The sequence below is a fragment of the Ctenocephalides felis genome, unplaced genomic scaffold (genome assembly GCF_003426905.1).
Source record: "Ctenocephalides felis isolate EL2017-DRISC unplaced genomic scaffold, ASM342690v1 CF-g0.4_SCAFFOLD_01170, whole genome shotgun sequence".
NCBI classification, from domain to species: Eukaryota; Metazoa; Arthropoda; class Insecta; order Siphonaptera; family Pulicidae; genus Ctenocephalides; species Ctenocephalides felis.
Genome location: NW_020537324.1, coordinates 37,352,517 through 37,372,357, shown reverse-complemented (window position 1 = coordinate 37,372,357; position 19,841 = coordinate 37,352,517). Strand labels below are relative to the sequence as shown.

The 19,841-nt window shown below is 28.8% G+C and overlaps 1 protein-coding gene across 1 annotated transcript; it reads right to left on the bottom strand.

Annotated features, from left to right (window-relative positions):
* Positions 1–6,367: 6,367 nt before the first annotated feature.
* LOC113366189 (TPPP family protein CG45057-like) lies at positions 6,368–17,627 on the bottom strand. The gene is made up of 3 exons (XM_026607755.1): positions 17,483–17,627; positions 10,744–11,042; positions 6,368–6,609 (listed from the first exon to the last, which is right to left on the bottom strand). The coding sequence occupies exons 1-3, from the start codon at positions 17,619–17,621 to the stop codon at positions 6,427–6,429; spliced, it is 621 nt and encodes a 206-aa protein (XP_026463540.1). The 5' UTR covers positions 17,622–17,627; the 3' UTR covers positions 6,368–6,426.
* Between the last annotated feature and the right edge of the window lie 2,214 nt (positions 17,628–19,841).

Below are 19,841 nucleotides of genomic sequence, written 5' to 3'. Positions count from 1 at the left end.
AAAATCAAAAACTGTTCGAAAGATATTAGTTGGGAAATGATACTGATTAATTTTAGGTGAAAATCTACCGAGCCGTTTTCTTGTAATTAACTGTTGAAAAAAAGTGGTAAATTTTCGTCGATATTTAAGCTCATCCTACCGAACCGATTTTAAAATATCAAAAACTGTTCGAAAGATATTAGTTGGGAATGATACTGATTAATTTTAGGTGAAAATCTACCGAGCCGTTTTCTTGTAATTAACTGTTGAAAAAAAGTGGTAAATTTTCGTCGATATTTAAGCTCATCTTACCGATCCGATTTTAAAATATCAAAAACTGTTCGAAAGATATTAGTTGGGAATGATACTGATTAATTTTAGGTGAAAATCTACTGAGCCGTTTTCTTGTAATTAACTGTTGAAAAAAAGTGTTAAATTTTCGTCGATATTTAAGCTCATCCTACCGAACCGATTTTAAAAAATCAAAAACTGTTCGAAAGATATTAGTTGGGAATGATACTGATTAATTTTAGGTGAAAATCTACCGAGCCGTTTTTTTGTAATTAACTGTTGAAAAAAAGTGTTAAATTTTCGTCGATATTTAAGCTCATCCTACCGAACCGATTTTAAAATATCAAAAACTGTTCGAAAGATATTAGTTGGGAATGATACTGATTAATTTTAGGTGAAAATCTACCGAGCCGTTTTCTTGTAATTAACTGTTGAAAAAAAGTGGCAAATTTTCGTCGATATTTAAGCTCATCCTACCGAACCGATTTTAAAAAATCAAAAACTGTTCGAAAGACATTAGTTGGGGATGATACTGATTAATTTTAGGTGAAAATCTACCGAGCCGTTTGCTTGTAATTAACTGTTGAAAAAAAGTGTTAAATTTTCGACGACATTTAAGCTCATCCTACCGAACCGATTTTAAAAAATCAAAAACTGTTCGAAAGATATTAGTTGGGAATGATACTGATTAATTTTAGGTGAAAATCTATTGAGCCGTTTTCTTGTAATTAACTGTTGAAAAAAAGTGTTAAATTTTCGTCGACATTTAAGCTCATCCTACCGAACCGATTTTAAAAAATCAAAAACTGTTCGAAAGATATTAGTTGGGAATGATACTGATTAATGTTAGGTGACAATCTACCGAGCCGTTTTCTTGTAATTAACTGTTGAAAAAAAAATTTAAGCCGATTTTCATGGAACTTTTTTTGGCGATATACATCATGGTCTTATAGAACTTACTGTAATATTATGGCCTTACGACAAGTAGTTTAATTTTACAAATTCGTCAAAGTTTGCTAAAATTATTATCGTTTTCTTTCAAAGTAGGATTGATAAAGTATATTATTTACACATTTTTTTTTGATTAAGTCGATTATTTACACATATCGGGAAGTTCATGTAACTTGCCTTAAGGCTAAATACCAAACCAACTAGTTTTACAAGGAATCAGATATAAAATAACTTGTAATTGCTTCATGAAAATACTTATCATTAATTTATAATTATATATATCCCAAAACTCAACGTCAAGAGGTTAAGACGAAACCGGCCGGTAGTATCAATCGTAGCTCTCGAGGAAAAAAATGGAAGATAATAATAAAGAATAGATATATAATAAGAATATATATATAGATATATATATATATATATATATATATATATATATATATAAGAAAGAATAAATAGTTATATCACGCTTGGAATTTAGGAGCTTTTAAGTACCGATAAAAATTTATTGGCAATTAAATAGTTTATATATAATTAAATAACCGGAATAATTAATAATAATATAAATATTTTATTATAATATATATATATATATATATATATAAATATAAATAAAATATATTAATATATAATTAAAAAAGATTATTCTACGGAATAATTAGATTTTATATATATTAATATATTACTTAATTGAACAACATAAATATAGGTTACTAGAAGTTACTAGTATGGCATCGTGTCTTGAGGCAAATTGCTAGAACTTCCCGTAGAGATAATTAAAATCGTTAGAAGATTTTTAATTTAGTTTAAAAGCTTTGAAAAAATTAGATATTTTGGAATTTTTGAGCAGATTTGACTTTTTTATACGAAATATTTTGAAATTTCTGAAAAATTTCAACTTTTTCTGAAGTTATGGTTGGCTTAGATGCGTAGAGAGGTAGCGCGTAAGCGCCGCGTGGCAGTTTGAATGATAAACATTGGCACGGAATCCATAGAATTGTAATCTATTTTTGTACTTATTATCAATATCTATAAAATATATGATAAAATATTTGATAATTCGATATGTATATGTCAGATTATCATTTTTGTCCGCCAAATGTCATTTTTTACTTTTTTCATTGGATCTCCGAAAACGTTGGATCTGCCTCTCTAAAAATTCAATCAGTTCTTTGTTTTGTCAATACAAAATATAATAAGTAAAATGTTTTTTGAATTATTGAGATAGGACGCTCCATTCTTTCAAACACTGATTTACCATTGTTGACACTTTTTGCCCTGTATCTTCGAAACGTCTGGACCTGCGTTTGCCAAAACTAATTAGCACGTCTTTCCATCAATGGGATTCAATGGGATTCTGTGATAATTATTACTAAAGACTTTCACTAAGAATATTTGTACAGATTTATAAATTTTAAACTATTTTGTAAATGAAATATAATTTTGATAATTCTTTATACTTTAAAGTACTTTAATACTTCCATTTAAAATATATGTCGGCTACATAAAAGAAACAAAAATCAATCGATATTAATTACATATATTTCATATGATAAATAGTTTAAAGAAATATTAAAATTTCATTAAATTATTATAAAAGTTTTTATAATAATTTAGTGCATTACTACTTTTATTGAACAATATGCAAATATGTATTAAATTTTTACAATATATTTGAAGTTAAATATTTTTTTAAGCCAATCAATATTATAAATATTTATCTAACTTAGATATAATTTATTAACATTATTAGAAGCTTTTTAACTGTCAACACGTTATACATATAAATCTTTTCTGTAATAAATTATAAACTTTTGTTCATTTTAGTACAAAACTACAATTCATTTTTTTTTTCAAATCTGAGAACATCTAATTATGTATTTTAATGGTTACTCTGCATTCATAGTTATATAAATCAAAACATCTATTTAAATATTGTGTGAACAAATTTATTTTTGGAAATTGTTTCACAATAGACAAAAAGTACGATAATATGAATGAGATCTATAATAGAGCTGCCAATATTAATCTACTGTAAAAATATTATACTGAAATCTTTTTTATATTATTGACACACTTTACAACCTTTACTAAAGAATAATTGTAAGTAATAATTGAAAGTTTTTGAAGACTTTCTAGTATTTTGAATTTGCAAATGGATTAAGTAAGATCTACTTAGAAAGAATTTCAGCTTGTAAAGCTAATATCTCTGAGAAACTAATTGTGACATCTGATCTTAGGTATTATTACAAAATTACAAAAATTACGTAGTTTTTGTTTTGTTTATTTATCATATACTATGTAGATCAAACTAATTTGTAATTGTATTATTTTATAGGATTTAAAGCATTTTAAACGAATTGTATTCTGAGGAGCTCATTGAAGATATTTTTTGACTTCGCAGTCAGTTTGAATTATAAATTTTTTGACAAACTAATCTATTCTTAACTCGTTATTTACAGAAATGTATATTCTGAATAATAATTCTGCAATATATATTCACACTAAATAAATTACTAGTGTGATGTTCCCATTTTCCTTCCTATGTGCCAATTATATAACCTTGCACGAAATTCAATTGCCCTCGCTTTAAAACAGTTCAAGTTTAATCAAATTAAAAATATGTATACATTCCATATAGACTGGGGAAAACATATTGCAGTTTTACACATTTTCTAAAATAGCATAAATTGAAATATTTGTTTCAAATCTGCAATAATTATATTTGGGAATCATGTCTTGCTATTTTTCGTCATTACAGACATGTATTCTGCATCTTTATTATTGGCAGTTAAGTTTATTACCCAAGGAACGTTATTGTTAATAATAAGAAATTTATTGTACTTTTTATTTATCAACTCAAAATAATAATTTATGAATTTGGAGTAAAGTATATAATAAGTAATTTGCATTATTATATTTTAGCGATAAACATAAATGTTATGGCTATACTACATTACGAATTTTTTGTAGAGTAGTGCTAATTCGAATTCAGGGAAATGATTCAAATCACAGAATTTAGAATAGACCTACAAAATATATAAAGTAGCTTGATTTGTTTGACAATGCTTTTATATTTGTTTATAGTCAAATATTATCAGTGTTATTCTCAGTCTAAATAATAATAAACTTATTATTATTTGTTTATCTGTAAATTGCGTTATCCAGCATATGTATATAAATGTATATGCGATGTTATATGCTATGAACTAACTATAAGATTTTGTTTTGTAAAAAAAATCTTCTCGAAAAAATCATTTACCAAAATGTTGTTTTCCTAAATATGTTTTAGAAGTGATGTGCAATTGTAAATTAAATAATTTAGTATATACCTCAAATTGATCATGATCTACTATATGTAACGTATTATATGCAATTTATGCATTCATCTAGAAAATCAAACAATCTTGATATAACAAAATTATCAAATTAATAATTCGGAAACTAAATCAGAAAAAAAATCTTTTAATTTGAAATCTGTATGAAACAATTTACTATTTTTGTTATGCATTTTGATAAACTTCAGAGTACCTGTGGGGTATAACGTTTGATATTTTTTCATCGCTTGAACAAACCACCAATAATTGGTCATACGAAAAGCTACATAGCAAAATGCTACTTTTGCTCATAATGCTTTATTAGTTTGATTAGGTGATAGAAAAATGCCATAGTCAAGTCCCAAAGAAAAATGATTAATGAACATATTTTTGATCTCAACTATGATGTAAATTAAATTATATTAAGTGAATTCAATACTTTAAAGGGTCATGTCGATTGATTTAATCATCTGTTCATTGTTAAGTAATTGCTATTATATCTTTGAAGTTATTGCGTCGGCATCAATATTTTTCTCTCCTACACTTTTCTATACATTATTAGCTTATAAATCTAAAAATAAACTTTTAATCAAAATGTCTCTGATAGGCGTCATTGCTACATATATAGGGTGGGGCAGGGCACAAAAAAGGTCCAATTTGACGTAATTGTACTGTCTAAATAAAATGAACTACATCATAATACATAATATGTATCAAAAAATAATTATCGTACTATGTTCAATAGAATTTCCAGTTAATTCCTAATCATGCAAATGTATTTTAGTATTTTTCTTAAATTTTTTATTTGTCCCCAAAGGTGGGGCAAAATGGGACAGCCAGAGGACCAACAGATCAAATGTCTTATTTTAATTTTTAAAGGAATTTTGCGAAATAATAGCTACAATAATACTCCAGCTTAGGCTAAATAGAAATTTAGCACACATTTTGACAAATATAACACTGTATATAACCTTGATCTATTTTGTCAGAAATATTCATCAGCAGAGTTAGAATAACTAATAATTCAATTTTTTCTTATTTTTTTTTTCAACTAAATTAACATTTATATCTACTATTTATTATTTTTCATGCCTTTGCCAGGATAAAGGTTCAGTTGGTCATTTTTATTTTAGCCCATCCACATGTAAGCTAATATAAAAATTTTATAAAAGCATCTGTTGAATCTAACTTAAAATTAACAATGCATTCTATGAATTAATTACATTTAATAATTAAAATGAAGTATACTTAAAAACTATATTAAGGTCTCGTAAACTAAACAATAGTGAACGCAACCAAGAAAATTAACAAAAAAAAAAACTTTTGGTATAGTTTCTTATACATTGCCGTTTACCTCCTGATAGCAACGTTACTTGATTTAAGACAATGGCTGATTACACATTTTCATCCTTTTACTTTCAAACATTGCTGTTAAAAAATCTTTAAGTTTGCATGTTTTTGAGATATTCGTGGTGAATATTTTTACTCGTGGACCCCGGTCTACCCTATACTCATATATGCAAAATGACTTTTAAACTAGATGAAACGTTCTTCAAGATATCTTGCTTTTCTTGTTTTCCTCAAAATCATACGCTAAACAATTATTATAGTAATAATTTTTATTGAACTTTTATATAATTTCTTTCTCTTTTATAAACATTATTTCACTAATAGTTACGAATTGTATTCATTTAATATAATTGTATAATGATAAACTATCTTCATATAATATAATAACACGACATATTTTATTATTTTTAACAATAGAATGATGCAAATTTTGCAATTTTAACTTTTTAAGTGACAGTGGTACATTTTAGTGACTTAAATACAATAATATTTATAATAAATTATTATTTAGTTCATATCGATGTAAATATATAATTTAAATCTAATGGATTTTATTATATGTGTCCTTATGTTGGTACCCCGTGACATATCCGGAATTGTCTGGTAAATCTTTCCTGCCAGCAATTCCTTTGCCCTTTCCGCTTTCATCGAATCGTTGTTTATGTGATCCAGTATATTTCGAAGTGTCCGTAAGACGCTCTACAGCCGATGGTGTCTTCGTACACTAAAAAGAAACATTTGATTGAAATTATGATCTTTTATGTTCCAAAGACTACTAAAATCAAATATATTTTTTGTTATATGTTTAACAGAACTTAACGAGTCCTGTGAGCTCTTGTGATGACTTTTAAAGGATAATGTGTCGTTACTGATGACTAATTAACGGTTGTTCTATTTCTATTTGATAAATTTGTTATTAAAAATTGTAATACGCTTTATCGCAACGGATAATCCGAGTTTGAAATAGAGGCACAAGCCAAAGCTTTTCGAATGTTATTAATAAATTTATTAATAACTTTCCGTGAGGTAAGTTATAGTAATTGTCCAAAAAGCTAAAATGGAAATTAAGCTTAAGAGAATTAAACTGAGAGAACAGAACATCCGATTTGAATGATTCAAAAAAAATTCAATTCATAATGATGAGAAGACGTGGTTACTAGTTTCTGGCGAAAAAGCTCAGCCGTTTCAGAGAAACGATTAGTTTTTAGTGAAGACAATTTTTTTAAATTTGAAATATAAAAAATATGTTTGTTTTCCATTTTTTCGTTCAATATCAAAAATAATTATAGTTAAAATTCTAACGATCACTTATATATTTGAAATAAATAATTTCAACTTTGCAATAATTTTTTTTTTGATTTATGTTTTATAGCAAGCTATACAAGGTACATTCAGCTACATTTGTTACAGTTATATATTATTTGACTGCGTGAGAAGGATCGCTATCCTGCGATAGCGCCTTCATAGATGTTATGTTATATTTTGTAGTAAATCATTGCAGAATCTTTTTTTAAGACGCTTTGGTGGTAAAGGCTTGAGCTGATCTAACGCTAATACGTTTAGATGACGACTTAGACGAGCTTTGTATCTGGTGCAGTAAAGACTAATTTCTTCTTCTATAGTTCGAATTCTGAGATCTTGATGTATCAACCAATTGGGAACGTATTTTGGAGCGTTCACGATTTTTTTTTAAATTTTATTTTGGAACCTTTGTAGAATAGATATGTTCGATTTACTGGCCGCACCCCATAGTTGTAGGCCGTAGGACCATATTGGTTTAATAATTGTCATGTATATTAGGAGTTTATTTTCTATTGTGACTTGTGATTTCCAGCCCATTAACCAATTAAGTTGCCTACGTGTTAATTCGAGCTGCTGACGCTTCTTTAAAATATGTTCATGCCAGGTTAATTTTCTATCTAAATGTATTCCCAGATATAAATACAGTTTATGTAATTTTGAGAAATATGACACAAATTTCTTCATTCTAACTCCGCTTGATGTATTATTTACTTCTCATGAAAACTTATATAAACATTGTCATCCAATTTATAAGCTCTTATATTGTGCCTCTAAAATACGAATAATGAAAGTTACAGTATTTATAATAATCTATTTGAAAGCATTTAATGAATTGCTTAGATAATATTTTATCACGGTACGAGAAGTTCCAGCAATTTATTTTAAGACACACTTAAGTATATGTATGTGAGTTTGTGTTTTGTGGAGATATAATTTGTCGTCGACGATTTCGGTTCCTAGGGGTGGCGACGTGCTCATTAGTTTTTTTTACAAAAACAGGTCCAGCCGTTTTGGAAATAAGGAGCTAAAAGTTCAAAAAACAGATACAAAATTAATAGTTCTCCATTCCAATTAACTTAGAGATATGGTACCTCTATTGATGTAGCTTTCTCAAGAAATTTAGACAATCTGTCTAAAAATCTGTATACAAATCCAATTTTCTTTTCTTTTCAGGATTGCGCTTAGTAGAGACCTTTCTTTGCCCATTTTTTTCGTGGCTTTCTTGTTATCTTGTCTGTCCAGTGTCCAGATCTTTACCATTCACATTCAGCACCACATATAAAAACTTTCCTGGAAGTTCTTTTTGGGCTTTCTTAGAGTCCATGACTCTGATCCTTACAGAGCTATGCTTCAGACATAGCACTTTATTAGTCTATTCCGCAAGTCAAGACTTAGTTTGTTCGTCAGTAGCGTTCTCTTCTTCATGAACACCACCTTGGTGCTTGCGTTCTATATCCTGATCTCTCTTGTGCAGTATCCGTCTCTGGTCAGGATGCTTCCCAGGTATTTGAAATGATCCACTTCTTCCAATTTTCGATTTCCTACCGTTATCCTCAGGAGCTCATCTTCAGGGTCTTCAAGTGCCTCGTTGACGAGCCATTTTCCGTACAGGTTGAATAGGATCGGTAACAGGCATCCTTGCCGCACTCCTCTACCTATTTCAACGCTATTTATATCTCTGTGGTTTACTTGAACCTTTACTTTCTATTCCATATACAGGTTCTGAATCATCCTGCAATCTCTCTGTTAAAGGCTTTCTACCAATCTATTAAACAGCAGCATTTGTCCTCGTTAACGTCGTGACATCTGACAGTCATTATCCTCAATTTTCCAATAGCATCCCTGGTGCCTCTTTCTTTTTTGAAACCAAACTGGTTTTCGCTCATGTGCTATTCGATCTTATTTTTGAGTCGTCTTGTAAGGACTAGTACCTTTCCTGTGTGCGAAGTCAAACTGATCGTCCTGTAATCGTTGCACTTGTTTGCTTTGGGCTTTTTCTGATGAGCTATCATCGTGACATCTAGAGAGTCCAGAAATTTGGTCAGTTTCTTTAATCTGTTGTTGCTCAGCTTCTTCAGCAGAACTGACCGTATGTCGTCATTTCCCAATGTTTTCCTTCTTTATTGTTCTAGACTTCGCTTTTCAATATGCATGGTCCCTTGTCGTCTATTCTTTGATGTCAATATTGTCAGGACAATTTTCTCTATTGTACAATTCCTCAATGTATTTTTCCCGCACGCTGAAAATTTTCTAGTGCTCTATTTCTATTATCGTCTTCTATTTCGTATCTTTTTCTGCTATCTGTTTTCGTCCAGTCCATTACCTCTGTAGACTGAAACATTAAATCATACGCTGTGTCTAATGTTCCATTATCCTGTTACACGTTTCGTCCATGTTTTTTGCATTTGCTTTCTTCGTTTTTCGCTCTAATTTATTATTCAATTTTTTATGCATCTTCGGATCTGTATTCTTATACTTTCTGCGTTCATCCATTTTCTTTACCATCTCCTGGATTGTTCACAACTTTCTAGCTACATTATCTAGCTTACCGACGTTTCCAGCGTTTCCAGAAGTACACAATTTACCTTATTCTTATCTTATTCTACTACCTCTTCTCCATCTTTCATTACGCAAAATTTTGTCTCCTTACTTTGACTCTGCTATTACTCAAGTTTTTCAGATTCCATCTGTGTTTCCTTTTACCCATTTTTGATTCAATTTGTCTCTATATTGGCCGCCAACAAACCGTAGTTTTGTTGCTACTTTCGATGGGTTTTATTATTTTACAGAAGAGGAAGACCTCGTTGGAACCATTTTCTTTTAGAATGCTCTCACACATTCGGGTCGCGCTTTAGGATTTATGATCTGGAACTATCTCGAGCATTATTTGATCTGCTTCTCCAGTCAATACTGGTATCGGTGCTGTTACTTGCTATTGATTGCCGATCTCCACTATGTCGAGACGGTTCAGGGAGTGGGGTAATAATTCAGTGAAATAATTATTTTAACTTCTACATATAATTTTGAATAAAATTTGCAGATATAGTTCTTATCTCTAATTATATGTTTTATCTTAAGTTTTGGTTCGTTTTTGGACAACCCAATTTGAAGAAGTAGCAATAGCCAATTTCCCTTTACCATATGGTAAATACCAAAGAAAAATAGACTCCGCGGGCATTGCTGAGTCAAATTAAATAATGAATTAATAATATACATAGGTTATTCGATGGGTTGTCATTTAAATACATCCCTAAAATGAGAACCACAGATAATAGGACAAAAGTTCTAATTGCTAGTAAAAATAAACATATGATAAATAAGTTTGGTTATTTGGACATACAATTATATGTTTGTTTCTATACTAAAAAAGTACAAAAATACGTAGGAATAATTTTGGAATTTATTGAATGCAGTTTCATTCATAAATTGGTCTATTATAGCCATTTTAATTATTTATTATCATAATACACTTAATTTTTATTAAAAAAAACACATGGATATTAATATATATATATATATATATATATATATATATATAATATGTTTAAAATCATACCTCTACTCCAGTAAATCCTGGAGCTCCACAACCCGTCATTTTTTTCTTAATGTCTTCAACGGGAATGTTTTTTGCTTTTGCTAAATCTTCAAGAAATTTCTTATAATCTACAATTGATGCTTTCACTGTTTTAAGTTTTTTGAAATGAATTCCTGTATCTGTGGTAGTAATTTTTTTTCCGTCAATGACTTTGGCTTGCTTCATCCATTTATCGCTCTGTGATAATGTTATGTGTTTACCATCAGATTTTGTATCACCAAATTTTGAGAAACTTTTGAAGACTTCAGTGAATGTTGGTCCTAAATAGATAATACTTTTAGTGTTCATGCATTAAAATATATTATCTAATACAAATTTTCACATATAAGATTAAATAACTTATATTGGTAGATTTTTTTTGTAGTCCCTAAATTATCTTACGTTTTGTGCCAGAAAAATATGAAGGAAACAATTTATGAGGATTTAGAAACTCTCCAAATATTTAAATAAAATTGTACAAATAAAAACATCCGAATAATGATAATTTTACGATCTAAACACACTTGAGTTTTACATTAAATAAGTCATTCTAAAAATTCTAATGGTTTTGCTGATTTTCAAATGTATTTGAAGAGATCTGGGACATATCGATGATTTTCTAAAGACAAAACACGTTTTATATTGAATTGTTTAGTTTTTCTTAACATTTTTCTATTTATTTTTAATAATCTTCAATCTTGTGATAAATTTTTAAAACAAGTATGATATTACAAACAATTGATTATTATTTTTTCTTACATTTTGTGAGATACGTTTCTGTCGCAGAGAAAAAAATGTAACATACGTGATTGCGTCATGTTCTTTTCAAGTAAGAGTACATGAATAAATTGTCTTCTATTATTTTATTTTGAGAAGCGATCAACTTTTTAAATAATCTTATATATAAAAATGAATCGCAAAATGTTTTGGTAAGCGCATAACTCAACAACGCCTGGACCAATTTGGCCAATTATTTTTTTAAAATGTTTGTTGAAGTACAAGGATAGTTATTCCGACGAGAAAAAATCGAATAATTACCGGGAAAACCCTAAAAACAGTCCTTTTCTTTTTCACATACAATCGTTTTCTAACTAAAAGGTGAAATCAATTTGAGCGTTAATTTTTTTATAATGCGTAAATGAATAAGGTGAATTAGAGAATTTATAAAAGTAAACTGGTGGATAAGTAAATTGGAGGATATGTAAAATGGTAGGCAGGACAAGTAGTAGATAGGCAAATAACAAGACGGATAAACAGGTTGACAGGTAAATTGGTAGACATGTGAAACGGGTTGATAGGTAAATAGGTTGACAGGTAAACTGGTAAGCCGGTAAAATGGTAGATTGATTAACAAGTTAATAGATAAATCCGTAGACAAATTGTTGACTAGGTAAATTGTTGAACAGATAGTAGTAACAACACACAACTTCGTTCAACTTTTGTTCAACAAAATCACGGCAAAGCGCGAACGGGTACAGCTAGTTCCTAATAAAACACAAACATTATTAAACTTTTTATTAACGTATTTTATAATTATAAAATATATCATCATTTAATATTTACAGCTGTCAAAAAATATAATTTTGATTATTTTTTAATGTAGGGTAGGGCGGGGCTAGTTGAGCAAATTTTTACTTAAACGGATGTAGCTCCTCGATGAAAAGTCTCAATAAATTGCCGTACGGTTTAATGGATTTGTTGTTTATCGCTTAACAAAAGTGTTAATACTATTTTTTGGTAATAAGTAAAATTTAAAAGCTACAGCTGTTTAAATGCAAAAAGTCAAGTATGCTCAATGTACCCCATAGGTGGGGCAAGTTGAGCACTAAGAAAGTATAATGGAATCATAGGTTCAATGACGTTTAGTGATGAAATAAAATAAGTTTTTAATAACCAGTTCTATATTTATAGTATTTATTTATTTTTTATTTATTTATTGACAGAGAAAACATAACTTATAGTAATTTGCTTTGAATAATTAACGAAAAGTAGAATCAACAAAACAATATCGTATCTTAGGAACTATTTACCATTATATTTAGTATTTTTGTTTTAAAATCATTATTTCTTTATATTATTACTCATAGATAGCTTAAATCTTAAAAATAATAATTAATTTCTGGAAGTTAATGGTAATTGTCTTAGTGACAGAACAAATTTAGCAACTATGCTCAACTAACCCCAACTCGGAATTTCAAAATAAAGTGAGTTTATAAAAAAACCGCGAGAATTATACCCAGAATGTCTGTGCATATTAAAAGTACTATAATTATATGGAAGAATAACATTTACCCGATTAAAAATAAATAACATTTGACTGAGCCAGACGAAAACTCGTGTTGAATTACTTTTTTACTTTTTGGTCTCAAAAGAAACAAAACGGCCGTGAGCCTCACTCATTTGTCCAGCGGCCACTAGCGATCGCGGAATGTTCATTTACCCAAACCTCTATCTTTCCGCCATATAATGCCTAAACGGACAGTGAATAGTTTCCTAGATATTTCGATTGCTCAACTTGCCCCTATGCTCAACTAGCTCCGCTCTACCCTACTTTAAATTTTCATAAAAAGAATGATAGTCAAGTTCCTGTGTTTTTGACTACCTCATGAAATTTTTTTGGAATATAAATTTTTAACTGTGGTTTCGACAATCTGCTTCTTATTTAAACGTTGGGGAAGTTCCTTCCATTCGTCATCAATGGACAATTTAAACATAAACTTGTCTTTAGTATATTTTAAAGCTCTCAGTTGTAATACAGTTGGTGAACAGTTTTCATTTCCAGGCCGAATAGATTTAAAAAATTCCAAATCAGTGTGATTAAAAAAAATTGAAATCAAGATATTTTACTTTGTACGGCTTTATTAATCTAGATTCTTGAATAATTTGGACAAATTAAGGTCTAAAGTATACAACTCGCGATCTTTTTTACGTCTATCTATTGCTGCAAAAACACCCACATTCCGTTTGAGTATGACCCTTAACCAAGTATATTTGAAATATGGTGACATGTTTTTTACAGAAAATTGGTACAGAGCATTATTATAGTGACATTGCGGTTCTAGGCACTACAAACTATCGCTGTATAATACAATTGGCGTATCAAGCTAAATTTCATTTTTTAATAAATCGATGAGACAAGAAGCAAAAACATTGCCATCCATGTCATCTTCTTCATCTTCGTGCTATACATAACACAATGCATCTCCATTTGCTATATTATATATAGTAATTTGATGACATTTCATTTATTTTTGTTGAAAATAAAGTGCACCTGCGGGTAAATGTGGTATAATTTGCACGGTTTGAACGTCTATAGTGAATGCCTTGATCTCTTAACAATAGCTTTTATTTTATCCGCTCTTTTTCATCTCAAGCACGGCCTTTCTCTTTAACATGCTTATTGTACTCTTCTGTAGATATATTTTTATTTAAAAGCAAAATAAGTGTCACAGAAGTCTATTCGCGGCTGAAAAATATTAATGTCCATAGCTTGGTACTTCAATATTTGGGATATTTAGCTCTTTCATGGACTTTTTAAAATCACCATAAACATCTTGAGCAGACTTGTATAAATTATCTAAATATAACTTAGATGTATCTTTTCGACAGTATGTGACTCCATCTTAGGTACACTGCAAATGTTGTTGTGTGAATCAAAACTCAAAAACATATTAAAAACCATAAAAAAGCACAACATTATACACTTAAGGGAGCGGTATTACATAAAGGATGTTTTTTAACACGGCGATCGTTTAAATTATCGAATAATCCTCGACATCAGGCGTGTAAAGTTACATCCATACGGCGTGTAAACAGTTGCACCAAGTCGAGTTTTATGTCGTAAATCTGCGCAGTTTCATAGGAACTAACTTCACTTTCAGATTTGTTGAAAAAAAGTAAATTTTTGTCAAAAATTTATAGTTTTTTCAAAAATCTAATTTATTCATAGTAATTTTTTTTCAAAAATGTTAATTTTGTGCTCCAAATTAAAAATTAACATTGTAAATTGTTGATCAATTTGCTAAATGTAGTAAAATTACTATAATTAACTCAGTATTATTTCATCTTTTTCAATTAGGTGATTGATTTGCGCAAATCAATTAATGTCAATTTTTCATGCCAAATATTGTTTGGAAAATGTGAAACTTAATGCGTTTGTATGAACAAATACATTTGTTTGGGACATACATAAAGCAGTAGAGAAAATCCTTCTGCTCCTGTACTTTTCATCCCAACATCGGACAAAATACCTTAATATTGAGTTTCTGTCTAATAACTGGTTATGAATTATTGTAGCAGAAGTTAATTAATCAACACAATATGCTTATATATAAGGAAAGAATCCAACAGATATATAACGCGCATACATAAATTATTAACACAATTTAAACTTTTTTCCCTATAAAACTTTCTTGGAAATTTTCCACCTGAACTATATCAAAATCACCACTAAATCCGGTTAAACACGCGCTATCGCATGTGCTAATGCACATTATGAAATGCTGCTAATCTTGATATGCACTCATTCAAATTACACTTATATAGTAAGCATATTGAACTCTAGTCACGTGAATATTGTAATGGGTTAAATGTTTATTTTTGTGAAAAAAAGATAAGTTAGAATTTATAATGAAATTAATTATAATTCCATGACGCCTATTGGTAAATCGAAGAAATTTCAACAAATTTTGGGAGTTAGGGTCTATTGTAACTAGTAACAGGGGTTTTTAAATAGGATCTTAAGCGATAGTAAAATATTTTTATAGCTGCATTGGATATAAATTTTGCCTTGCATAATATTATCATAGCAACTGTCCCGCAATAAACAGAACTGTGTAGGTCCGTCATTGACATTTGACAGGCAATATAAAATTCGTCTATCATAAAATTTCGGTTTGAGTTATTATTATTGACTATTGACTAATTTCATATATCTCACGACGTTTCAAATTTATTAATCTTTGATAATGTGTAACAATTTTTGTAATTGCAAAATTGTTTAAGTAGTTATCTTGATTAATGTAAAAAAATCACACTTAGGATAAGTTGAAACAAATCTTTGGGACTAGTTGTAACATACAAAAATTATATGCAGATTTGAATGTATAGTTTGTAAGATAGGAGCACATGTTAGCTGTATTACAGGATTATAAAAAAAAATAAAATAATTTAAAATCTGATATAGCCGAACTCATACACTGGAAATTCCATGCTTATCTTAAATATCGATTTGATTCTTCACTCGTTAGCTGTGGGAGTGCATATATTGTACATATATATATACGAGTATATTATATATACCCATATGTTAAATATAAAATTCTTCTTTAATGATGTATAAAAGGATACTCCTTCTAAACGATTATTCGGATTTTGATAAATCTTTCTGAAGATTGTTAAGGGAATTTTTTAAGATGTATGTGATTATAAAAATATGGTTAGATTGTAAAAATGAATGAAACTAGTGGGATGCATGGCATCGTGCGTTAAGGCAAATTGCTAGAACTTCCCGTACCGTAACGAAATGATCGAGGAATATTGAATGTTTTAAAATAGATTATTATTAATATTGTAACATTCTCTAATATTTATAAGAATTATACAAACTGAATTGGAAAGTTGAAATTATTTGTATAAAGTATACTAGAACAGAATAAAAATAAAACTCTGAATGATTTACGATATGCAAAAAAAAAATTCTTACAAAAAATTTTTTTTTTGAAAAAAAAAATTTGGAACAAAATTTTTTATTTCCAAAATCAATTATTTTGTTAAACAAGCAGAAAGTTCTTTGAACTCAAAAACTGCTATTTTTTGCACATTTAGCTCTGTATCTCCGAAACCGCTGGACCTGCCTTTGCCAACTAATAACCATTTCTCCCAATCATTACTAATTGAATGTTTTTTGGAGCATTCAAATCCGATGCTCCGATCTCTCAAAAACTCGATTTCTATTTTTTGCACTCTTTCCTCTTTATCTCCGTAACTGCTGGACCTGCTTTTGCCAAAAACTAATCAGCGCATCTCCCTATCGATAGGAATCAAATGTTATTTGAACCATTCAAATCGGTTAATCCGTGCGCCCGAAAACGTAGACGAAAAATTGTATCCATACATACACACACACATTCATTTTTTCTGAAGTATGCCAAAATGTTCAGAAACCTTCAAAACGTCGAGAAATGCAAAAAAAAAATCGATTTTTGGACGATCACAATAACTTACCCAACGGGAAGTTAAAAAATGACGAAAAATCGCTTATCATTGTTTGATATTGAAAATATTTCAAAGTGTTTGAGTATGGCACAAACGCATTATAAATTTTAATACTATAATATAATTTGAAATTATAAAATGTTTTATTTTATAAATTCTGTCAGTTACGCACATAAATTTGAAACGGAGCAAAAACTCCGTAATAATATTATATTTGAAAATTTTGAAATGTTAAATAACTAGAGTTTTTCAATCAGTGTCATGTTTCCAAAAATTAAGGATTTTTAAAATTAAAAAAAAAAATAGATTTCTGAAAAGGTATTGATATTGTGTGACCTATGCGTATTGCTCTAAACTATTGTTTTATATCAAAGAACTTGTTTGTTTATTGTCAGTCAGAAGAGATATACTTAATTTGTATATAATAATTTAAAAATTATGATTTTCTATTATAAATATTTACTAAATTTCAATCTTTTCTTATATTTGATAAAACAAAACTAACCTCCAGAAGGTGGTGCTGGTGAATCAGGTGGTGCAGGTGAAGGTGGTGCTCCATTGCTCTTGTTCAGCGTCAACGCCTCAACCTCTGCAGTCGGTACGGTCGCACTCGCACTTTCTGCATTTGCTTCGTTAGACGACATTGTTAAGCAACTGCAATAAAATTAATTATTGAATATTAAAAAAGGTCAATAATTATTATGTAATTCACGATGAAAGTTATACTGTCACAACCAAATGACATGAATCACAACAAATAAAACGTATCAAACAAACAACTATTGTACTATGCTCAGTAACCCCACAGACAGAGTAAAATGTGAAAGCCAGAGGGCAAAAAGATGCAATGTTTTATTTTAAATTTTAAAGTGATTTTATAAAATAATAGCTATAATATTCATGTAACTAATTCATAATATTATACAACAATGCAAAATATAAATTTTACGGGCACATTTTACAAAGATAACACTGTATATAACCTTGATCTGGTGGTTTGTCAGAAACATTCATCAGCAGAGTTGGACAGCAGAGATGAACAATTAATTTAATTTTTTTCTGTAAAATAGCTTTTTTAATTGAAATTCTATTTTAAATACTATTTTGCATACTTTACATCTTTTCCAGAATAAAGATTAATTGGTCCTTTAGCAAAGGTGTAAGGTATGAAAATTAGTAAATAAAAATCAAATAAAGTTAAATAAAGCAATTTTACAAGAGTTGAGTTAAATAATAGTTATTTCTACTCTGCTGATGAATATTTCTGATGAAATACCAGATTAAGTTTATATACAGTGTTATCTCTGTAAAAAATGATTCCATGAAATTTAAATTTTGCATTATTTGAATAATATAGTCATTCTTTTGCGAAATTCTTCAAAAAGGGCAAGGTGACAAATATTTGAAAAATAGCAGAAAAGAAACACATTTATACAATGATGAATTTGCTGCGAGTTTAATTGAACATAATCAGATAGTTGTTTGTTTGATATGTATTATTTATTGTGATATAATTGGTTTGGTTTTCAAAATAAAATTGCCAAAGTCAAATTTGAACACTATATTCCGCCTCATTGCGAATTATTGTGACCATTATAAAATCTATATTATCTGGAAACCATAAAACATTTTACAACAAATGATCCAATCGTAGGCAAAAATAGATACATAATAAAGATACTAATAAAAGAATAACTTTCAGGTTTTGAAATAATTTCATGCTACTTTGCTTATTATTAACTTCCCGTAGTAATCGCAAAAAAATCGAAAATGAAATTTTTTATATCTTTACGTTTCAAAGATTTCTAAGCATTTTGGCATACCTTAGAAAAAATTGATGGATACAATTTTTTGTCGACGATTTTTAGAACACGGACCAACAAATTTGAATTATTCAAAAAACATTCGATTCATATTAATAGGGAGACGTGCTGATTAGTTTTTGACAAAGGCAGGTTCAGCCTTTCGTTTCAACGCAGCTAACGTATCGCGTTTTGAAAAAAAAGTTCAAAATTTCCAAAATAGTTCAGTATAGAAAAAAATCAAACTTTTCAAAAAGGTCAATTTTTTTCAAAAATTTTAAAAATCTCAAGAATCGATTTTCTTCGAGTTCTAAAAGAAAATTGAATATTTTTTGAAAATTTTAATTTTTGGTACGGAAAGTTCCAGCAATTTGCCTTAAGGCACGATGCCATGCTACTAGTTAATGTAAATATATTGTAGCAATATATGCACATCAATTATATTTCTTGAATTACAAAAATATATCTGATGCATTTAGATAACAAAGAGAGATCTCTGTACTTTATGCGAAGTTCAAATAACTACGTTAGCTTCGGTATTTTGAAAGTTATAAAATATTTTTTTGTACAGAATCTATGTGTAATTTATAATGTTTTATATCCCTGGTTTTTATAGGAAAAAAGTAATAAAATATCGAAAGTATATAAAATCTTAAACAATGACTTGTATTAATTTATATTGCTTAAAAAATATTGGGTGCGTTGAGAAATTGAAATTTATGATACATTACTTGTGTCATTTACAATTACGGACACAATAAAATCTTTGAGTTAAATTTTTAGCCCAAGGTATTATACTTAAAGAAAAGTTAATACACATAGCTAAAAATATTTATATATAGATAAGTCTTGGGTGTGCTATTGATTTGCAAACAATAAATAGTAACTATAATATATGTATGTTGTACTTATATTAATAGTAACAATACGTATATGAACATTTTTGCACGTTTGTGTTCCTTGGCAAACAATTTATATTATATATATATATATATATATATATACATATAATATATATTATATATATTATATATAAACAAAATAATATTAACCTTGTGATTT